Below are 24,762 nucleotides of genomic sequence, written 5' to 3' on the forward strand. Positions count from 1 at the left end.
ACAGTACAATCAACCCTATCCTACGCACTCCCTTGTTGTGCCACTGTTCCAGCTGGCAATTTTTTTTTAAAAAAAAAGACGGCTAAATTGGTTATAAATCATACAAATCAGTAATAAACCCTGAGTGAAAAAACTTCCTACAATTCAGTGTTCATTTAATGAATCCTCGGTAATATTAATTGCTGCAAATCTGCATGTATCAGCTTCGTTCTTATGCATGCATAGTTCTGAAAATACCTGACCCAAGCTTGTTTGTCAGACATTTGAGTCATTCAGCAGGCTTCTGAGTAGCTCAGTGCTGAACCAAACACACCAGGTCATCGGCTCACATCTGAGTGAAGCAGTCAAACATGATAAATTAAGACTGCTGAACATGGGTGAAGCAAGTTTAGCAGCATCCCCAAATCATATATGATTTTAAATATTTTCATTAATATTTGACCAAACAACCTGCCAGTTACAATTCTCCCAGTTAAAAAATGGCCCTCAACATCCCCTTCTAGTTCAAAAGGATTTTCAGTTGTTAAAACCTCCAAACCTTTCAGCTTGAAGAACATATAAATTGCTCCCCCAAGGTCCATTCCTTTTTTTTTCCACTTGGAGAAAAGCTTTCCCTTGTGGCTCACAGCCCATGTCTTCGTTCAAGCCAGCCAAGTTTAGCCTGAAATGCAGTTGTTTGTACACTGTTCTTTGGTGTATCTATTTACCCCCCCCCCCAAAAAAAATGTTTTTTTGGGTACCTTTGGGAGAAAAGCAGGGTATAAATACTTTAAAAATAATTATGTCGAGGGTGCTGGCTGCTATTCCGAGCCTTTTGGTGGCTTCTGTCCTGAACAAGCGCCATCTTATGTATCTTATATATTTTAAGCTGTTTGAATAATTTTATGGATTTTAATTATAGATGTTTAGTTTTTATTGTTTATTATTGATTGTTGCTTTCCCCCCTGAGCACAGCTTTGGCTGGGGATTGAGGGTGGAACAGAAATTTAAATAAATAAGCACATTAGTTATAGATATTAAGGATGAATAACATCATTTCCTAAAGCAAGCTACACATATCTGTAGTTAGGATTTTTTTTCCACACGTGGCTTGAAGTCCTTATTGCTTCTCTTGCTTTGTATTGTCCTTTGGCCTGGTGGAATTCTCTGCCTAGTAACATCAGGGCCCTGTGGGACCTGAAAGAGTTCTGCAGGGCCTGTAAGACAGAGCTATTCCACCAGGCCTATGGTTGAGGATGGCCGCAGGTGAGATCAAGTGAGATCAGTGCTGGCCTCCCTCCTCCCCTTCCCTCCCTCCTAGTCTACAATCAACTTATTGGGGGGGGGGGGGGTACCCAACCTGGTTTTAATTATTATTTATGGTTGGCATCATCTATGACAGTGGGCACTTTATATATATGGCGGCCATTTTTTATAATTGATAGAATGGTTTTATATGTTTTATGGTTATATTGTAAAATTTTAATGTAACCCGCCCTGAGCCCGGCCTTGGCTGGGGGAAGGCGGGCTAGAAGTATGAAAATATATAAACAAAATAAAAGTGACTGCCCAGCCCACGGTAGCCAGAATGCTCTGCCCTATTATGAATTACTCCACTCTCTTTTCTTTTTTGTATTAATAAACAGAGGATCACATAAACTGAAAATGAGACAAATGCAGTTTAGAGCTCATGTATGAAACAACTCCTATTTCACAATTGTAAACCTAGTTTAATATGTTGGCTATAATTCACCAGATACTGTTGTGATATATTTTTCCAGGCATTTATTTCTGTGCAATAGCATTGCCTGATGAATTATGTTCCTGGAGATCTATATCTGTTGATCAAATAAAGGGGAAAAAATGAAGGAAACAGCACAGGTATATGTAGCTATGGTGTTGTTGTTTTATTTAAACCCACTAATTAACATTTAAGTAATAGAAAATCGGGCATATTTTGGTATTCACTTTTGTACCTCAAATTCTGCACAGATTTAAGCCGCAAGTTGTGTGGGAGAGTCATGATTAAATCTTGCAGCATTTTCTTTAACATTAACAAGTAATCATAGTAGGCCCCTTGAATTGGGGCCAAGGCACTGAGGAGAGGTTTTTTGTTTTTTAACAATGGTGAGGGGAGAAAAGAAATCCCAACTTGACCACATTTGGATGTCACAAGAAATGTCCTTCATGTGCAGAGGGTGGTGGTGGTGACGGCGTGCAACATGTAAAGAGGGCAAAAGCCAGGTTTGCGCCTGACAACTGAATGCAACCAATGACGTGACATCATGATTGCTGCTTGCCACTCCCACATATGACTGTTGTGGAATGAAATGTGACTGAGCCCTAATATTGTGAGATCGTAACCACATCTTGGAATATTTAACCGTTTCCTTAGTGGCCCCCCAGAACAAAATGCCTTGGGACGCCTCCTGCACCAAGCACCGCTGAGATGTCAAAGGGTTGTTGTGTTCAGTGCACAACTTTGCAACCTGCAGCTGTAAACTAGGATGAAAACAAATTTCCTGTGCTGTGTCTCACCATTTTCCATTACTCGTAGTTTCCTTTATGCCCCCCAAATTAGGAATACTGCTGATTATGTTAAACAAGTTGGAATATTCTGAATAATAGGCACGAAAAGTGTTTGCAGAAGGTGAAATGGAGAACAGCACACATTAAATATGTACCCAGCTGCTGCCTACTGGTTGTTCTCCATTTGGTTGTGTGTGTGGCAGCTGCATGTGCGTAGCTTTCCCCTCAGAGTCAAGGAAAGAACGAGGGAAGTTCAAGCTACAGGAAATTTCTGAGAAGTATAACCAAACAATAGCCAAGTACCAGTGGGTGCAACGTTCTTTGAAGTACAAAGGACCTTGAACTTTGTTGTTTGCCAGAGAATCCTCTGAAGTGATTACCGAAAATTACACACACAATTCCTGATTGATAGTAAGGTAACTGAATTACGTAGGAAGCACAGCACAGTTTGCGGTAACGCTTTGAAATATAAAGCTATAAATACACCAAGAGCGTCTGGTGACATCACTGTAAGCCACAACAGACGTGGCAGTTTTACCCTTGTCACTGCTGGAACCCTCAACTATATTTTTAGGCTTGTTCGCCATGTTCAGCAGCTTTTATTATTCGTTTTACATAATACGAAGAATATGGTCGCAGGAAAACCTCATTACAAACTACTGGTGTCATGAACAGAAAAAGAACCTTTTTTTTAAAAAAAAGATGCCATTTAAAACAACATTCAGCTGCTGCTGGGACCAAGCTATGCAGGTGTAGCTCCTAGGCCTCAAGGCATAGACCCTAGACCCAGGTTCACACACAAACTGCTTTGCTGTTCTAGTCAAAAATTATTTTTGTCCTTTCTCCCAGTCTTGTTATATGTGGATCCAGAGAACTGTACTTTATTCTCAAAGGGTTTCCTGATTTCCTGTTCCATACAAGTGAATGGAGAATGGGATTTTACTCCATTCACTATTGTGGGATGAAGAAAAAGAGGCTGAAATCCAGAAAGGGGGATCAATCCCCTCAAACCATGTTATTTTTCCCGAATAGCCCGAGGCCCTTGGATTCTGCCATGCCTGGAAGCCACCAGTACTGTTTTTTGTAGGGGGTTGGCACTGCCCTACTCTTAGGGAGAATTCCATTTTCATCCTTGTATTTTGTTGGCGCTGAACAAAACCTGAGAGAAGAACAAAGCTGGCTTTGAATCCTCCCATCCTCAACAGATTGGCCACAAATAGGTTTGTTTACAAACACAAGACAGCACAGTATGTGGCTTACCAAAGATGCCATTTAGAAGTTTTGGATTTGATTAAGCAGAGGCATTGTGTGAACCAATTTTCCTATTTCCTCATGGACCATTTTTCTGGATTCACCTCTGAAGTCGGTGGCTCATGTACCATTCCAATGCTTACCCTGTGCCGAGGTTCCTCTATATTTTCTCTACTGCAAATGATAACACAACACCTGCAGTGTACAAAGATGTCTCTTTCTCCCCTTCTGCACATCCTTCAGATCCTTATGCTTAAAACAAGTGGGAATGGAGCAAGTACTGACGTATTCTCACTCTTAAATCTCAGTGATACCATCTAACTCCTCCATGCTTTGGATGGCGAGCTCAGAGACAACTAATCTACATCCAAGTTACTACAGAGATTCTAACACCAAACTCAAAAAGGAGTCCACAAAACTTCACAAATCTGGTCATATTTCTTCTACTCCATCAAAAGAATGCATTCCTCATCCCAAGCTAGGGGCTGATTCTCTACTCAAGCCATATAAGGGGCTGCTGGAGATGGCACAATGAGAAGGGAATCAGCATGCTTCTGGGGCTCAGCTTGCTCTTAGGTGGCAACTGTGGCATTGGAGGTGACTAGCAAAGCCCGTGCCTATTGTCACCTGCATGGTGTAGTGGTTAGGAGTGGTGGTTTGGAACGGTTGACTCTAATCTGGAGAACCGGGTTTGATTCCCCACTCCTCCACATGACTGACAGACGCTAATCTAGTGAACCGGGTTGGTTTCTCCACTCCTGCACATGAAGCCAGCTGGGTGACCTTGGGGTAGTCACCGCTCTGTTAGAGCTCAGCCCCACCTCCCTCACAGGGTGTCTGTTGTGATGAGGGGAAGGGAAGATGATTGTAAGTCGGTTTGATTCTTCCTTAAGTGGTAGAGCAAGTCGGCATATAAAAACCAACTCTTCTTCTTCTTTTCCTGGACCCACAGCCTCCTTGGCCAGATGTGAGCTCAGTTTGCTCATGGGAGGAGGCTACAGGTAGCATACCTGCCTAGGGCAACAAATTACCTTGAACTGTCTCTGACTCAATGTAGCAATAATGAAAGTAAAGGAAACCTTTACGGTTTTCCTTCCTGTAGGTAACCCCCCCCCCAAGACACAGGCATAGGTCAAGGCCTTACAGAAGTCTGCTGACTTGCATACATGTCTCCTGGGGTGGGCGGGAGCCATAGCAGGAGACTTCCAGGATAAGGATATGGCTGTGGGAGTCAGCAGGGAAGCAAAAGAGACTGCATATGGGAAGCAGTTCCACACATGGCTGAGAAACAGAGAGGAACAGAATAAAATCAACAGCGAGCACTGGAAGAGAGATGGCTTGTCTCCTCGTAGTCAAATCAGATATACTGAATCAAGTGAAAAAGAAGGAAGTCATAAACCCCATCTACTACTAAGCAGCCAGTAACAAACTGACAGATGGTGATCCGTATTCTCTCTGCCTCCTTCCAAACTTGGTGTAGGGACAATGCCTGCTCAGATACGAGAGAGGAAGCTAAGTAAAAATTCCACTGGCACAAGATAGGCCTTCATGTCCTGCAAAGCTCATTCCCCGCACCCCAATGACTAGTCAGACCACAGAATACTAAAAGTGTTGCCAAAGTTATTGTTTATGATTGTAGAGCGATAACTGGGTTATAGATATAATATCTGTTATTTTTTACCCTTGTTTTGTTCTGACTTTATATTTAGAATGACAGCTGTATTTTGTGCTTTGTAGATTATGGCTTATGGCAAAACAAAGAAAAGTTGATTGCAGATATTAAAATAAAAACCCCCAATTAAATATATTATGTGACATAAGAGCTGTAATTTGGATTGTGTGAGCATAGCATGAAAGACACAAGATAGGTTTGCCAGCCCTCCAGGTAGTGCTGGGAGAATCCTGGAATGGTCTCTGACCTCCTGGAGAATGCTAAAGAGCATTCTAGGGAGATTCTGAAGCTCTAAGGGGATTTTGGAAGTAGGTTGGGCCCCTCTAGGAATTCTGTGGCACTTAGTTTCATTGGTAGGAAGTTACACAGGAATCACTAAGACTAGCAGCCAGGATTCCTAGAGCAGCTAGGAGAGTATGTAAATATTTTGAGACTTCAGTGGAGGCAATTATTAAAAGGAAGTTGGTGTACACCAGGAGCAATACCAAAGGATCCTTTATAATGATATTTCATGGCAGAGGGAATGCAGATAGGCTGCTACCCTTTAATTATTTTCCTCCCATTAGGAATATGTACCAGTGAGAGCTGATTATGAGAATGTGAGCTATTTGAACCTATTTACTTTCTTTATTGGCTGCAAGTACACTAGTCCCTCATATTATGAGAGAAGAGAGAACAATGGCAAAATAGAAGAAGGTAGTATTAATCCTTTTGTATATCGGCTTTGCTGGTCAATGACCATAATAAACTGAATTGATTGATTGAAGAAGGTAGCAAGAATGCATTTGTGTATATTGAAAGATTGTACACAGAATCCAAATGGAGAATTCAAATTTAGCTCCCAGTAGAGAACATTACTGTAGTCCAACCTTATCTGAGGATAGTAAATGATACTTAATAAAATTACTGAAACATAATTAAGCAGTTAAAGCAAAATAAATATCTGATGTACTTTTATCAGAAATTCTACTGTACACTGGTCAATGAGTAGGGTTGCCAACCTCCAGATGGTGGCTGGAGAGCTCCCTCTATTACAACTGATCTCCAGGCGACAGAGATCAGTTCTGCTGGAGAAAATGGCTGCTTTGGCAATTGGACTCTTTGGCACTGAAATCCCTCCCCTCTCCGAACCCCACCCTCCTCAGGCTCCACCCCCCAAAATCTCCAAGTATTCCCCTACTAAGAGCTGGCAACCCTATCAATGAGTGAATACTTCTGCAGCACACACAGGCCTGTCCATCAGGGCCTTCCCTCCCTGAGCTACATCCCAGTCCCCACCCTGAAGAATCCTCCCAGCCCAGCATGGGCAACCCTACAAATCATGTCAATGGCAGTCTAATCCAGTGTATGTTCAAGAGAGGTAAATGAAGGTTTGCAAGGAACAATGTACAAGAGCCCGGTGGCGCAGAGTGGTAAGCTGCAGTACTGCAGTCCAAGCTCTGCTCACGACCTGAGTTCGATCCTGATGGAAGTTGGGTTCAGGTAGCTGGCTCAAGGTTGACTCAGCCTTCCATCCTTCCAAGGTCAGTAAAATAAGTACCCAGCTTGCTGGGGGTAAAGGGAAGATGACTGGGGAAGGCACTGGCAAACTACCCCGCAAACAAAGTCTGCCTAGTGTACGTCGGGATGTGATGTCACCCCATGGGTCAAGAATGACCCGGTGCTTGCACAGGGGACCTTTACCTCTTTAAGGAACAATGTAGGGCAGCAATGCTGGAGAATACTGCAATTCTCCAGCAAGACTGCATGTATCCTCCTTGAAGAAGAAGAGTTGGTTTTTATATGCCGACTTTCTCTACCACTTAAGGGAGACTCAAACCGGCTTACAATTAGCTTCCCTTCCCCTCCCCACAACAGACACCCTGTGAGGTAAATGAGGCCGAGAGCTCTAGGAGAGCTGTGACTAGCCCAAGGTCACCCAGCTGGCTTCATGTGTAGGAGTGGGGAAACAAATCCAGTTCACCAGATTAGCCTCCGCCGCTCACGTGGAAAAGTTGGGACTCCACTGCGCCAAACCACCACTCTTAACCACTACACCACGCTGGCTCTCTCGTTGACTGGGAAATGGTAAAATGCATATTCTGCATATGAATAGTATACAAGAGGTACAGAAAGAAATCACTTACCACTTAAGAACTGATTTTGTGTTTATCGGAATGCAGCCTATTGAGATACTAGAATGTCATCCAGTGAAAATGATACTGGGAATGACATGAACAGTATATTGCAAAGTACAGATAGCTGGCCCTCTTGTAAGAGTCTTTCCCATCCATGTGTGTACAATAAATGGCAGAAACCCACCAGTGTACTAGCAAATTTCCACCCCAGTTTCTTATCAGGATCTCAGCAAATATAGCAGAAACAAGGTTAAGGTAGTGTTCTAATCTCTAGGTCCACTGAGTCAGCCTGACAATTATATACAATTCAGAATTAATGAAGACATATGAGAATGTTTGCATTGCAAGGAGCCAGAGATAACAAAAGGTGAAAGGTCAAGTCCATTAGCAGAAAATAACATTTTAATTCATGCTGCGTTTCAGGAGCTGAGCCTGTTCCCAGTGCGTCCACAGTTGACTAACCTGCTGCTAAACAACCACCCCATTCAAGAAGGAAGAGAATAGTGGGTGTAACTCACCATTACTAAAATGAATTGCCTGGGCCTTTCCTTTCTTAAGCCCATAAAAGAGACAATAAGCCAGAAGAATAAAAGGGTTTATTTAGAAAAAAGCAGCTCCCTATTCATCAACTCACCTGAAATTTCTTCTTTGCCACAAAATACTGCATCCGACGTATCACCTTAATGGCAGAACGGTGATGTTCTCGCAAGCTGTGGGAAAAATGAGAAGGGCGAGACAGGTGAAAAAGAGCATCCCTGCCCAGATAATAATGATAATGACCCTCAGTAAGTGCTTTGGTAACAAGTGAATGTTTATAGAAGGGGCAACAATTCTTCCTGTGGACACGACATGCCACTATTATTGTGACAAAGGACAGAGCTAGTAAAATCCAAAGTTTTATCTCTACAATTTATGCTAGGACGTAGTGCCTTTCACAGCATTAAGCAGTAAGGGGTGTAGGAAACCTACCCCGCGTCAGATGAATCAACCCAGTTGTCTTTCCCACCCTCTTTCTCTCAAAAGTCACAGTCATTCGTGTTGACAGATATAAGTTTCAGATTTCAATACTTGCTGATACACAGTATTCTAGAAAACAAGCACCCTTGCATTTTTAATGGAACAAACACCCTGCAAAAAGGGGGGTGGGAGAGTCTCGAGTTCTAAAAGGTTTCCTTCCCTTATTTTCCAAAAACGCATATTAGTCTGGTCACCTGAAAGGCAATACAGCATTTGCATGTGCAATCATGATGAAGCATATCAGCAAGTGAAAGGCAAATTAACGTAAGGCCAAACTGATTTAATTGGAATCCTAGTATGCTGGAAAAGTAATCTTAGAATACCAAATATTTGACGTGAGCTTTTTTTTTTTTTTTTTTTTTGAAAGAACAATAAATATAATCATGGGAAACAAAAAGGCTACTTTGAGAATGCTTGTTGCAAAATTAATGCAGAAGCATAGGATAAGAATGCTATATAGAACAATTCACACTAAACTCAGGTGGCTTTCTATGAGAAAGAGTTTCAGGTGATAGCTGTGTTAGTCTGTAGTAACAGAACAACAACAGAACTTTAAAAACCAACAAAAATGTCCAGCGTATCATCTTTCATGAGTCAGAGCTTATTTGGTCAGATATAGGGTTTCCAGGTCCCTCTTCGCCACTGGAGGGAGGTTTTGGGGCGGATCTTGATGTGGGCGGGGTTTGGGGAGACACTTGAATGCCATCGAGTCCAATTGCCAAAGCGGCCATTTTCTCCAGGTGAACTGATCTCTACCAGCTGGAGATCAGTTGTAATAGCAGGAGATCTCCAGCTAGTACCTGGAGGTTGGCAATCCTAGTCAGATATGAATAAGGAAGCTATCCTAGTCAGATATGAATAAGGAAGCTATCTTAAGCAGTTATACTCAGAAATAAGTCCCATTTTAGACAATGGGACGTACCTTGAGGAAAGTGTTCATAGGATTGCGGATAAAGTGGTTTTAGACTTCGTACATCTTGTGCTACCTCCTCAGTCCTGATATCACGTGATTTTTATTTAATTCCAGAAAAAGTCCTTGAGCTGGATCTGAGCATGAATTTGGATGAATGGACACTGAGCAAGTTTTTGTTTTCATCCCAGGCAATAATTAACAGCTTCACTAAAGTCTTTTTAATCCTGGTAAAAGAGTATAACCCTACCCACTAAACAGTCACAGTGACAGCAGGAGTTTTTTAGCTCTCAAGCTGGAGAGGAAAACACAGTCCTATTTTGGTATCCCTTAGGCTGCAAAGTGTATAATGCCTGGACCAAGGCCACCAATTCATTTGCAACAGAGGGCGATTTTCAGTCCCTGTAAATGTGAACTATAAATCTAGCTGGAAATATGGCAATAGGTTGAAGAAAGGAGAAGATGCCTCTTAGGTTAAACAGCTCTTTGGTCATTCTTTTGTGTAAGCCTGTAATCACTTTATTGTCCCTAATCTAATGCGTGGAACAAAGCCTGACAAAACTAGAAAACAAGACAATACTATTCCAGATACAAAGCCACAATGATCGTAAGCAGTCATAAAAAACGTTTGCTTAACACAAGCCTTGATCTGGCAAATATTTATACACATGCAGGCGATAACCAAAGTTAAATGATCTTCCTGTTGAATATAATGGGAGCGGTGTAACTCGTGACAAGATTTTTGTTCGTTGCTGAGTAAAACTGCCGTCAACTTCCAAACAGGGAAAGGATAAACTGTGTATAAAACAAGCGCCATAGGCGCCTTAACCAGAAGGTGTAGGAAAAAGAAGCCCAAGCAATTTATATAACTACACTTTACTAGGCATATTACAACCACTCTGTGTCTCTGCTATAGATATGTAGTTAACATGTGAAGCAGAGGAAAAAGCACTTTCTCAGTGCACCCCTAGAATGAATGCACAGACTGCAGCTGACTCCTTCAACATAAAGAAAATTCAAATAGTACTTAAAGAAGTGTGCTCTAGTGCATGAAAGCTTATGCTGGAATACAGTTTTAAGGATTCCTGTAAATTAAACAGGAGGTTTCTTACACTTTTCAGTCCTGTTTCACACCATCAATTTGCCATACCTACCAGAGCACAAAAGCAGGAAATGCCAAATATCAATCCTACGCTTGGCTTAAAAGTTTGAATTTCCTGCCTTTGATTGAACGATAGTGTCTGAATGGCATGTGATAGCCACACAGAGCACATTTCCTGATTTTACGTATGACTTTACTGTGTGTGTGTGTGGGGGGGGGGGGTTACTTGGTTTCTCTTGTTAAAAATCACCTTTGAAGGCTTTCCCAACCTTATATAAGTTGTTTAGCAATTAAACTGTGAATCATTTTTTTTTATGGGCGTTTCACACACTGATTTCACATTCAAGTAAATATTATCAACTGCATTAAATAAAGCTGTTTTGTACCGATCCTGGTGTATCAGTAAAATGTGCTAGAAATGGATTCCGCTACCTTTACACAGATCAGGACCATAATATTTGTAAAACAGATTAATTTTGAGGCCATGTGTTACTTTCATTTTAACATCAACAGAGGAATGAATACCTTAACTCTGTAATTGATGTAGGCTACCAAATGTATGGTGTCTCTGTGAGAAAGGCAGTATATATACATGAAGTAAATAAATAAACCTGCTCTCTCTTTTCGATGTTTTGTGGATTTCAGAGCCAAGACTGAACTGAAGCACAGAACCGAGATTAAGGTGGTTGCCGTCAAGGGTAAAAGTAACTTAAATTTCTTGCTGGTACTGTCTCTTTTTTCCGGGGGATTCAAAACAGAAGTTGGGAGATATTGCTTCAGCCGCTTTCTTACTTGTACTTGGTACTTGTCCATACCAGCTTACTTTCTTTCCTGGATACTGTTTGTCTGGGCTCCTGATTCACTTTCAGGTGCAATTCGAAGTGCTATTTTTGACCATTCACACCCTTAACAGCTTGGGTTCTGAGTACACTGAAGGATGCTTAAAGGTAAAGGTCCCCGGTGCAAGCACCGGGTCATTCCTGACCCATGGGGTGACGTCACATCCCGATGTTTCCTAGGCAGACTTTGTTGACGGGGTGGTTTGCCAGTGCCTTCCCCAGTCATCTTCCCTTTACCCCCAGCAAGCTGGGTACTCATTTTACTGACCTCGGAAGGATGGAAGGATGAGTCAACCTTGAGCCGGCTCCCTGAAACCGACTTCTGCCAGGATTGAACTCAGGTTGTGAGCAGAGCTTTTGACTGCAGTTTAACACTCTGCGCCACGGGGCTCCTAAAAGGATGCCTACTCCTGTAGGATTCCCCCCTTTCTTTAAGGGAATGTGGAGAGGCCTTTCTGCATATATCATTATCTGTGACCAGATTGGCAATTACATGGGTTAGTAGAGTATTTTCCACAGTGCCACCCTGCCACCTTTTTCAACTCTAGAAAGAGGCCAGCCAAAACCAGTTTTTATGGACTTGGCGGTGGGTGGGAACCCTGTGAAAAAATATTTTTTCTCCTGCCAGGCATCTGACGTGGGGTCAAACCAGAAGAAATGCTGTAAAATGTGTGAGAACTAGGGCTGTTGAATTAAAAAAAATTCGGTATAGTTCGGATTTGGCTGAATTTGGCCCGTTTAGATTTGGCATATGCCGAAGTCCGAACTCCCCCACTTCGGGTCATTGCAATTCGGCGGGAATTCAAAGTTCGGGAAAAAAAATTCGGCCGAATAAAGCCATTAAAAACACAACCGCACCTTTCTGCTGCTCTGGGGGGGCATTTTTGGGGTTAGAGGTCCCAAACTTTCAGAGGAGCTTCAAAGGACCCTGCTTGCCAGATCCCCCAAGTTTTGTAAAGGTTGGATGAGGGGGGGTTGAGATATGGGCCCCGAAAGGGGTCCCCCCACCCTTAATGTGCATCTCTGAGCAGAGCTTGCCGCCCACGCACAAAGCTCCCAGCCCCGACAAACAGCTGAGAAGTTTGCAAAGCAACCCAGCTGCAAAGCAACACAAACAAGTAAAGCAACACCTTTGCAACTGTGCAAAGCATGGAAAGGGACAGAGGCAGCTAGCTATGCATAAGGAGCAGGAGGGGGTGGAATTTCCCCTTTTGCATCGGACTCGGGACCAGGCAAATGCATTCTTTAAGTCACCATTTGAAAATCAGTTTTGAGCAAGGATCAAAATAGACCTAACCAATCTTATGAATGACGGAAAACCTGAGGATACACAACTGAAGCCCCCCCTCAAACCAGGGAGAGAGAGACTTGAGGGGGCACACCCCCCCAGGCAGAATGGGCAAAAGCCCCCTTTGGCTTCCCCCCACCCACAAAAACTGCCCCCTCCCCACACACACACAGACTCTGCTCCCCCCCCACACACACACACAGGAGAAAAAGTATAGATTAAAGCCCCCAAAGGGGTCTTACTGTGGCTGTCTTCTGTTCCATTAGGAGGGGCTGGGAGGAGGACTGGGTAATCCAAGACGATTTCATTTAAGCACAGGACGTTTTGCTCTGGAGATGCATACAGGGTGATCCATTCATCCCAATAGGGAAAAGGGGAAAGGGGAAAGCCCATATCTCGGGGGCCTCTGACCCAATGTTTACAAAACTTGGGTGGTCTGTTAAGAAGGCTTGTCTGAAGCTCCGCTCAAAGTTTGGGATCTGCACCCCCAAAAATGTGCCCCCTGCAGCCACGGAAAGAGAAAAGGGGGGAGCCAATATGTCTGCCCCCACTGAACCCATCTTTACAAAACTTGGGTGGTATCTTAAGAAGGATTGTCTGAAGCTATGCTGAAAGTTTGGGGGCTTTATCCCCAAAAAACGCCCCCTGCAGCCACAGAAATGGAAAAGGGGAGAGGGAAAAGGGGTGGAGCCCATATCTCGAGACCTCCTGACCCAATGTTTACAAAACTTGTGGGGTAGCTTAAGAAGGCTCATCTGAAGCTCCACTGAAAGTTTGGGGTCTGTACCCCCAAAAATGCGCCCCCTGCAGCCATGGAAAGAAAAAAGGGGGGAGCCCATATCTCGGGACCCCCTGACCCAATGTTTACAAAACTTGGGTGGTCTCTTAAGAAGGCTTGTCTGAATCTCTGCTGAAAGTTTGGGGTCTGTACCCCAAAAAATACACCCCCTGCAGCCACAGAAAGGAGCAAATGTGCACAAGCACCCCCACACACACACGAGGATTTCCCTCTCTCTCTCCCCCCCCCCCGGCCAGGCCGCACATCAGCTGATTCCTCCAGTACTCAATCCTGACTGATTGGCCAGAAGAAGACCCAGCTTGGCCACCGATTGGCCGGGGAAGGAGAATGCTGCTTACTGACAGTTATGCTGCTTACTGACGCCCCGAATTGGCCGGATTTGTTTGTGAACTCCCGAACTCACTGAATTCGGCTCCCCAGTTGCCCGCCATTTTTGAGTTCAGTTCGTCCCAAACTAAAAACCACCGAATCAGGGGAAATTCGGCTGTTTTTCAGTTCGGGCTGAACCGAATCAACAGCCCTAGTGAGAACTGCAGCAAGACAGCAGTAGGGTGTTCAGTTGGAATTGGGGCTGCAGTGCACGGGCGGGGGGGAGAGGTCATTCTTTTCCAAGTTACTATTGGCCCTGTGTGGGGAGTAATACATGTTGCCTATAAGAACATAAGAAAAGCCCTGCTGGATCAGACTAAGGCCCATCAAGTCCAGCAGTCTGCTCACACAGTGGCCAACCAGGTGCAAGGGGCAATAAACTGCTTTGGGGTACCATTTGATGTTGGATCTGCAAGGTGAGAAAGAGTCCCTCTCCCTCCCCTTGTGGCCCCAATTTGATTCTCCCTTCTCATCTGCTGTTAGCAAGCAAACAACACACTGGAGATCAATTCATGGACATGCCATCGGCTCATTTGGTTTGACCTCTGCTTAATCTTTTTTGGTAGGTCCCGTTTTTAAAATGTTTGCCTCTGCTGACTATTTAGTGTAGCTGTAGACTACTAAAATACAATTGTATACAGATTTTCACTGTTGTTGTTTTTACTGTCATTGGATTCATTCCCTTCTAGCAGAAATCATGTGATGTGATTAAAAAAGAAAGTAATAATACTTATTCACATTTTAATTTTATCCACAGAGCACCAGATTTTAATGTGGAAATTGAGCTGGCATATATTTTCTGTGCAGAGAGTGAAAATCTTTACTTGTAACAAAATCCGGTGGAGGAGATCTGGAACATCCACATTAAGCCATTTCGCTAGTACATTTAAGCCTAATGAAATCTTTCAGCAGTCGGTCTCTTGAGAATTCTGGTATAGAATTTGCTGTAGTCCAAGGTTAGTCTAATCTTTTCACACATTCTGTCATTCCCAGCAAGGTACTGATTATGGAGCCTCTCATTAATGAGCTGTATTTTATATGTGAAGAGGATTAAGTTGCATCTTCAGATATTACATAACAGGAAATGAGTAACCGCAACTATTATTGAATTCTACGGATGCTATGTTACTTTCCTTTTGTGATCCTCTGTTGGAACATGGCCACTAGATTTCAGATGTTTGTGAAAATAGTCTTCTATCTAGGAACTCTTTGCTCGACAGAGATTAACAAACAATATTATCTATAAAATTAAATTGTTTTAACATCAACTACTAACGGCTTCTGCCAATTAATAAAAGCTATAATCAGAATAATTTCAGTCCCAAATAATTTTTTTTACAAACCCTAGCATTAAAGATATCTGTTGGTGTTAACACTTTATAGTAAATATAAGAAAATACTGTATCCGACTATGCAGTTAAGAAAACGCAAGTGCTCAAAAATGTTTTGTTAACAGAGGGTGGTGATTCTCACTGATTCCCCTCCTCGCAGCCTCCTGAGCCTCTTGAAATGTTGTTCTTTTAGGTGGTCAGGAGACCCTCAGGAGTAGCACACTGAGGCTGTGCAGAGGGAAGGGGGGTTGGCAGAAATTACTGCTTGTAAGAAAACTTAAGTTTAATACAGGCCAATGTGTGTTTAAAAATTGACACCCTTTATTTGAGGGAGGGGCTGGCTGAAACTGCTTCAGTCAGATATAACAGAGAGTTTGGGTAAAGCGGTGTGATTTGGGGCCCTTTCCCTGAGATGTAAACTCTGACTCACACTCAGCACAACAGTGAGCAAAACATACACATGTACCAAGTGATCAAATACTGGGTAAGCTAACATTTTTGCCTCTTCTCTCATATCAGATGGAGATTTTGCCCTTTTTAAAAGTGGTACAAACACATGTGCATATATTTATGTGTGTGTGTATTAGGGTTGCCAGCTCCGGGATGGGAAATACCTGGAGATTTTGGGGGTGGAGCCTGAGGAGGGCAGGGTTTGGAGAGCGGAGAGACTTCAATGCCACAGAGTCCAGTTGCCAAAGTGGCCATTGTCTTCAGGTGAACTGATCTCTGTCAACTGGAGATCAGTTGTAATAGTGGGAGATCTCCAGCTACCACATGGAGGTTGGCAACCCTAGTGAATCAATAATCATCCATAGGCTCTATTATGCTCATTCATATTTACTGTTTGCCTGTACATTTTAGGCGTTTATGAAATTAAACAAACAACCCCTCTCCACCCATGTGCACAAAAAAAAATGATACAAATGATCAAGAGAGTATTTGTGCTAAACCTATAGAATCCATTGGAAGACCTATGGAGTTGCAGTGACAGCCAGTAAAAATGTTCTTTGTTACCATTGCACCAGCTAGTTCAAACCATCCCTATTGTCCAATACATCCCCCCCATCTGCTGACTCCAACATCTGAAGCTGTATTGTTTTAGGATTAGATAATTAGATGGGATACTTTTGCAAAAAAATTTTTTTTAGCTGATAAAATATCACAAATATTTTTTTGCTAATAAAATATCGTGAATGTGCTCTGATCTGGACTTAGGTCGTAACATAGTTCAGTCAGAAGAAATGCCTAATACATCGCCTGGTCTATTTATGGAGCTTATTGACCAAGTTTCTGTGATGGATGTTGGCAAGATCCTGGGATCTGTGAAGACCACTACTTGTACCCTGGATTCTTGCCCATCGTGGCTGGTAAAATCATGCAAGGACCACATCAATTAACATTTTGTGTCTATCGAGACAGTTGGCTCTTCCTATCATTGTCTATCATAAATCAGTCACTAACTCAGGGCACCTTCCCTCTTCCACTCAAAGAGGTGGTTATCCATCCACTACTTAATAAAACCACCCCAACAGAAAAACAATGTAGCCAATTGGGCACCACAATTTTAAAAGATTGTTGACAAGCTGGAACATGTCCAGAGGAGGGCAATGAAGATAGCGAGGGGTCTGGAGAACAAGTCCTATGAGGAAAGGTTAAAGGAGCTCAGTATGTTTAGCCTTGAGAGGTGATATGATAACCATCTTGTAGTACTTGAAGGGCTGTCATATAGAGGATGGTGCAAAGTTGTTTTCTGCTGCCCCAGGAGGTCAGACCAGAACCAATGGGTTGAAATTAAATCAAAAGAGTTTCCAGCTAAACATTAGGAAGAACTTTCTGACAGAGCAATTGCTCAGTGGAATTGGTTTCCTCAGGAGATGGCCGGCACTCCTCCTTCGGATGTTTTTAAGCAGAGGCTAGATGGACATCTGACAGCAATGTTGATTCTATGAACTAAGACAGATCATGAGAGGGAGGGCAGGAAGGGACGAGTCAGTGTTCAGCTCCTGTTGCTCCTTCTTACATGCCCAGGGTAATGCTGATCACCACTTTGGGGTCAGGAAGCAATTTTCCTCCAGGCTCGATTGGCCATGGATCCTGGAGGGATTATTTGCCACCTTCTGGGCATGGAGTAGGGGTCACTGGGTGTGTGTGTGGGGGAAGGTAGTTGTGAATTTCTTGCATTGCACAGGGGGTTGGACTAGATGGTCCCTTCCAACTCTATGATTCGAAGAGTCTACGAATTATCACCCAGTCTCTAGTCCACCATTTCTAGGCAAAGTGATTGAGAGAGCTTTAGCAGATCAACTCCAGGTCTTATTTTGATAACCCATCTGCTTCAGGGCCTTGATCTCTCATATCTGCAGGACTGCCTCTCCCCCTATGATCGGCCCTGATAGTTCATCTCTGTTCATCTGAACAGAGCCTTTGGCACGTGCCACCCTGCAAATGGACAAAATCGACAACTGCTCATGCATGTGCATTTTCTCTTGTGGTTGCCGCATTATGGAAAGGCGTGCCTGATGAAGTCTCCTGGCTTTCCACAGACTACACAAAACTGAATTATTCAGGAGGGCTTTTTAAACATAGGTAATGGGTCACATTGCAGTGAAATTGTTTCAAAAAAGAAGCTTCAGTAAAGGGATAGGCACTATGGACTATAGAGCTGTGTAAAGTATGCACTGTCTATTACTGTAAGTATGATTCTACTATGTAATTTCTGCACTGTTTATCGTATCATGTTAATGCTTATGTTTTGTTTCAGCTCTGTTTCAGATTTCTGCTTGGTTTCAGATTTCTGCAATCCAAATCCTGTTCCAGATCCTATTGCATTGTTTACTGGATGTCCCATCCTGTTGATTGTGTTGATTTACACTGTGTAATCCACCTTGACTCTCAGTGAGAAAGGTGGACTATAAATAATGCAAACAAAACAAAACAAATAAATGCAATCCAAGGTCAGGAAATCACTGAAAATACCTAAAAACCTCCGCTGTCTTTATTTTCTTCCCTTAGGATACAAGTGCAGAATTGTCCTAATGCAGAGTATTATAAAATAGAGCATAATCCGCTATTCAGCCTGTTCTTTCACCAACTTTTATTTAAGCAGTTTATCTTGTTGAGATTAGGATCTCTTTTATAAAGAAATACCTGGTAAAAGCAGACCCCTGGTTTTGAATGTCAGGCCATATTTCAATGCAGGCAGGGAAAAGGGGGCTCTTAATAGCAGTATGCTCTCTCAACATAATCTTTATCAGGCAACTGGAGAACTAATGCCAACACATTAGAGATAATTCCTCTAGCACTATGGATGATCCAAAGACAGCTTGTTTATTGTCTTGAAGGCTCCCATCCTATTATCCTGAGTTTTTATCTGGGCTTTTCAGAGGGGCCTCTTCACCACAACTCTAGGCCGAACTACACAACGCATGCAAATGTTTGTAACTGTACCCAGACAGTCCCTTTTGGGGAAATCACACATTTGAAACCTCCTGGGAGAAAAAGACGCCTCACGAATGATTTGCAGTGAGGAAAATGCACGAGGGGAACAGGCTTACTGCTTCTATGCACTCAATTACCTCCCTCTGGAGAAGGCTCTTCCTTTTCAAAGGCATCTTTCGGGCTACCATTACGCACAGTAAAATTATGAAATAAAACCCAAAACAATCCTCACACTTATGCTATTAAGCACTAGTACAGTGAGGGGAAAAAGTATTTGATCCCCTGCTGAATTTGCCCGTTTTCCCTCTGACGAAGAAATGACCAGTCCATAATTTTAATGGTAGGTTTATTGTAGCTGTGAGAGACAGAATAACAACAGGAAAAACCCCAGAAACCCAGAAGACAAAAGTCAGAGATTGATGTGCATTATAATGAGTGAAATAAGTATTTGATCCCCTATCAACCAGCCAGATTAGGGTTAAGGTTAGGGTTCTGCTGTTGACAGAAGCAATCAATACATCAGATTCCAAACTAGCCACCATGACCAAGACCAAAGAGCTGTCCAAGGATGTCAGGGACAAGATTGCAGACCTGCACAAGGCTGGACTGGGCTACAAGACTATTGCCAAGCAGTTTGGTGAGAAGGTGACAACCCTAACACTAACACTAACCCTAACTGTCAACCTCCCTCGGTCTGGGGCTCCATGCAAGATCTCATCTCGTGGAGTTGCAATGATAATGAGAACGGTGATGAAGCAGCCCAGAACTACACGGGGGGAACTTGTCAATGATCTCAGGGCAGCTGGGACCATAGTCACCATGAAAACAGTTGGTAACACACTACACCGTGAAGGACTGAGATCTTGCAGAGCCCGCAAGGTCCCCTTGCTCAGGACAGCACATGTACAGGCCCGTCTGCAGTTTGCCAATGCACATCTGAACTTCTCCAGAGGAGAAGTGGGTGGAAGTGTTGTGGTCAGATGAGACCAAAATCAAGCTCTTTGGCATCAACTCAACTCGCTGTGTTTGGAGGAGGAGGAATGCTGCCTACGACCCCAAGAACACCATCCCCACTGTCCAACATGGAGGGGGACATATTATGCTTTGGGGGTGTTTTTCTGCTAAGGGGACAGGACACCTTTACAGCATCGAAGGGACGATGGACGGGACCATGTATCGTCAATTCTTGGGTGAGCACCTCCTTCCCTCAGCCAGGGCATTGAAAATGGGTCAAGAATGGGTATTCCAGCATGACAATGACCCAAAACACACGGCCAAGGCAACAAAGGAGTGGCTCAAGAAGAAGCACATTAAGGTCCTGGAGTGGCCTAGCCAGTCTCCAGACCTTAATCCCATCGAAAATCTGTGGAGGGAGTTGAAGGTTCGAGTAGCTACACATCAGCCTCGAAATCTTACTGACTTGGAGAGGATCTGCAAAGAGGAGTGGGACAAAATACCTCCTGAGATGTGTGCAAACCTGGTAGCCACCTACAAGAAACGTCTGACCTCTGTAATTGCCAACAAGGGTTTTGCCCCCAGTACTAAGTCATCTTTTGCAAAGGGATCAAATACTTATTTCACTCATTATAATGCACATCAATCTCTGACTTTTGTCTTCTGGGTTTCTGGGGTTTTTCCTGTTGTTATTCTGTCTCTCACAGCTACAATAAACCTACCATTAAAATTATGGACTGATCATTTCTTCGTCAGAGGGAAAACGGGCAAATTCAGCAGGGGATCAAATACTTTCCCCCCTCACTGTAAGTACTAGAGCCAGAGAAAAAGGTGTCTTCTTGTTAGAAGGCAAGACTTTTCTCTGAACGGGGGAAACAGTAGAAGACAATGAATACTGCTTAGTAATGTTGCTAGAGCACATTCAGAAACCAAACCTATCGAGCTGAGCATCCCAAATGATGCATGTGAATGGTTTATTTGCAATTTAAAACGAACAGCACACTGTGGCCATTTATGCATGGGAGGTTTTGCCTTGGGTTTGCTGCTCTCTAGCTGCACATTTTCCCCATCCAAATTCTCAGAACTAAAAAATAAGCCCCCATGCAGAGTTTTGAGAATTTGAATGGGGAAAACGTGCATCTAGAGAGAGGCAAATCCAAGGCAAAACCTCCAGTGCATAAATGGCCTGTGTGTATTTGTATCTGTGGCATTCATTATCACACAGATAGCGGGTTGGTGGCTTTGGGTATGCTCAGAATCTGCTAAATTGTTAATGGCAAGTGGCATTTTCTTGGCATTCCAATTCAATTTGAGAAATTGCAATGTATGCCAATCCTAGCAGCTGGGAAAGACTAGAAGGAGTAATTCATAGGATAAGTAGGCCCTGGAATGAGCCTACTCCTGGCTTAAACAGAAACAATCCATGGGATATCTGGAAAGGTGTGGTCAGGGGAGGAGGATGGGCATCTGCGCAAATATGCAGGTATGCATTTTACAAGCATCACATGGACCATTTGTGAATGTTCACTAAACATATGGGTGTTTGACAGGCTATAAAAATATGAGTAGTTTCAGGGTGAGTATGGGGGTGCTAAACTGTCACTATATAGCTTTGCTAGGGGAATTCCCAGAAGAATGCTGTGCAAGGAGCTTTTCTAGACCAGAAAAGAGGCCAGAAATGGGGGTGAGACTGCATCCAAGGGCTCTGGGAGATACTTTCCTCATAGTGGCAGACTATTAGGATTTAATAATGGCTTTAAGGGAAAGTAGGGTAGAATCCACTTGGGTTCTACTTCATCCCCCCACCCCTTAGGGCATACAGTTCTAGATTTGAGTGAACTTCTATGGAAAGAAAGCTCTAAATAGGGTTGCCAGGTCCCTCTTTGCCATCGGCGGGAGATTTTTGGGGCAAAGCCTGAAAAGGGCGATGTTTGGGGAGGGGAGAGACTTCAATGCCATCAAGTCCAATTGCCAAAGCAGCCATTTTCTCCAGGTGAACTGAACCCTATCGGCTGGAGAGCAGTTGTAATAGCAGGAGATTTCCAGCTAGTACCTGGAAGTTGGCAACCCTAGCTCTAAAGTAAACCCAAGGAACAGCTGTATCTTTATGTGTGGTTGGCTATTTATTTTTTATACATAGAAGAACATGGTTTTCACTGGGTGCCCACTCAGATCAGGGTGGAACATGGAGAAGCCACCTGAAGATAGGCAGATTTTTGACAAAATTCTATCATTCCATCCTTTCCTTAATAAGCATACTGCTGGAGACATAATGTAGCCTCATTTCAATAGGTCATTTGAAATGGCCCATAACATCAAAATTCTTTGTATCAGTTAGAATACACTAAGCAGATGGAATTACACTTAATAGGGAGAGAACAGGTTGGAAAGTATCAATAGATAGCAATTAAACTAAGGGAAGGAAGCCATTTGGCAGCCCCTGAGATCTGTTTAATAGTGTTCAATATTTTTCTTCACTGGCTAGAAAGAAGCAGAAGGGATTAAGGGAATATATTTGGATTATTCAAATATATAGCTGACATTTCCAATGAAACAATGCTAGTGGCCTGGAGAATCATAGTGAGTGATACACTAGAAGACTGACTGAATGCTATAAACTAATGATTCATTAAAAAAAATTAAATGTACAGTAATAAAATGATTGGTGTTGGATTCTGGTAACAGGGCCTCATAAAATAAGCAACGAGTCCAATATTTAAGAGTCTAGAAATACTGATTTCTGAAACATACATACAGAGTTAAATCTCCTGGCTTGGCTGCATGAGTAGAAGGTTTGGCTGCATGAGTAGAAGGCACTTTTGCTTGAATAGGGCATCCCTAACCCTCCAATTTGTAGCCCTCTTCCTTTCTAAAAAAACCTGACATGGAAGGTTCAGGGACTCTCCAGAAGTGTTTTTGAGGAGGTGGGGTCTGAAGATGGAGGAAGAATGAAAGACCCTTTCCACTCAGTCAGAACAACATTACTTTAAGATAAAGAGATAGAACCAGATTCTGCAGAGCCTAAAGGGAAGATTCAGATAGCACAATCTTGTATATTATGCATAACTTATGCACTCAAAGCAATACTCACCTCCCTTCATCAGTTAACTAAGGATCTACCTCCTTTGAAAAGAAGATACCTATGGGTCATGTTCCAGCTTAGTAGGTACTGGAAGGTAACTAAAATGTGTGAAGAGTGGTAACAGGAAAGAAGCAAACAGGTTTTGTTCAAGCACACAAAGGGGTATATGCACTAATTTATTCAAAGAAAGGATACAATATAGATCAATAATACAGTTCAGTAAACAAGTTTCTCAAGATGGTCCCAAGGTTTTTTAAACCACACACACACACACACACACACACACACACACACACACACACACACACACACACACAAAATATAGCTCTGTTCTCTGTCCGAATCTGAAGTAACGAATGCTAAAATATGTGGCCCTGGAATATGAATACCTCAGTCTTGCCAGGGAAAGGGTTCACCATGCAGGACGGACAAAATCTCTTTCCCCCAAGAGTGCTTTAGCATTTCTGGGCAAAGAGTAAACACACTCTACTAAGTTTGTGGAAGAAACAGCTGAAAACAATGTTAGCACACAGCCTTTTCTCTTCTCTTAGTCTATTTTACCTCTTTTTAAAGTATTTTTTATTAAGCTGCCCACTCTGCAAGATTTTTTGCATGTAGTAATCATTAATAGATATTCATGATGTTCAAATGCTTCATAACCAAGGTTTTTTCCCCAAAAAGGTATCCTATTACGAAGCCTAGTTCTTCATAACCAGGCTTTGTAATAGGATGCCTTTAAAAAGGCCTCACCTTTTTCTGCAGAGTAGAACAAGGATTTTTTAAGTTGTTCCTTTTCTAACATTACTTTACTTATGCCAGTTGATTTTGGCAACAGTATTTTGATAGGCAACTTCCAGTGTGGGGGCAGCTGTGTCATTCTACTGTAGTCAAAATGACAGCAAAACTTGTAGCACTGTAAAGAGTAGTGAATTTATTGCGGTGTACGTTTTCATATGCTAGGACCTGGCACAGAGTTTAAAATCTCAAGTTGTCTCTCCAGTGTGAGACAAAAAGGGGAGGTACCATTATGTGAAACCTTGTGTTTGGGAGACTCCGGAGAGGTATTTTATTGCTGGCCTGAGGTTTTCAAGATTAATGACTATCATGTTTTATGGTCGAGTTTAGAATGACAATATATGAATAGGTTATAATACACTGTAAAAGGCCATCATCCAAAGCTAATCAAGTTTTATTATTCCGGATAAAAGAATTTTTTAAAAAAACCATAGATTGGAATATGCCTTATTTTACCACGTCCATCCCAATTTTAATACTATCACTCTTACCTTTGTGTGTATGAAGCTGCAGGGTAAAGGGGCAAATGCTACAAGAAAGTGGTACCAGCAACATCAAATGTAAGAAAGGTTCTTTATTAAATTTCTAATGTATATAACTTCAACCTTTGTTCAATATTCTACAGTACAGTGCCATATTTAAGGCTGTAATTCTATGAATAAAATGGGACTTACTTCTAAGTAGGCCTACTTAGGACAGTTTCCCATCTATAAATATGGCTGGTTCATATGGAGCACCAAAGGTGGATACCCCATGTTTCTACTCTAGGGTCTAGTTCACATGTTAAATAGACTACAGAGCGGCCACAAGGACATTGGGTTAGACATGCACCTGAGTTCCATACTGCAAACTCATTTCCCAGGCATGAGCAGGCCTGGTTTTCGGATCAGTATCATGACATGTAAGGAGAAGGGGCTTCCCTTCCCCTCCCAAACTCTGCCCTCCTCAGGCTCCGCCCCCAAAAATCTCCCACCGGTGGCAAAGAGAGACTTGGCAACCCTATTTGTTATAGATATCAAAAAGTGAGGACTTGTTGAAACATATGGGTTGGATCCATACAACATGAGTGGAGTTCCCACCATGAGCTTTCCCATCTCTCTCTCTAGCTGACATGCCCATGTCCCCAAAGCCACCCCTGAGCGTCTGACCTAGAATGTAGCACAGGGCGCTACAGCTGAAGGAGGTAATCGGAAGAAAATGTAGAGCTCCTTCCTGTGTGTCAACTGTGTCTTGTGCAGTCAGGCCTTTGGATCCAGCCTATGAATTAACTCATACTTCCTTTCCAAAATA

The 24,762-nt window shown here is 42.8% G+C and overlaps 1 protein-coding gene across 1 annotated transcript in view; it reads right to left on the reverse strand.

The window, feature by feature from the left end:
* KCNQ1 (potassium voltage-gated channel subfamily Q member 1) overlaps positions 1 to 24,762 on the reverse strand; it is a 383,627-nt gene that overhangs the window by 108,882 nt on the left and 249,983 nt on the right. Inside the window, exon 13 of the mRNA XM_056851952.1 lies at positions 8,183 to 8,258. Coding sequence (XP_056707930.1) covers positions 8,183 to 8,258 — 76 coding nt within the window. The remainder of the gene's footprint in view (positions 1 to 8,182; positions 8,259 to 24,762) is intronic.

Source organism: Euleptes europaea, chromosome 6 (genome assembly GCF_029931775.1).
Source record: "Euleptes europaea isolate rEulEur1 chromosome 6, rEulEur1.hap1, whole genome shotgun sequence".
Classification (NCBI taxonomy): Eukaryota; Metazoa; Chordata; class Lepidosauria; order Squamata; family Sphaerodactylidae; genus Euleptes; species Euleptes europaea.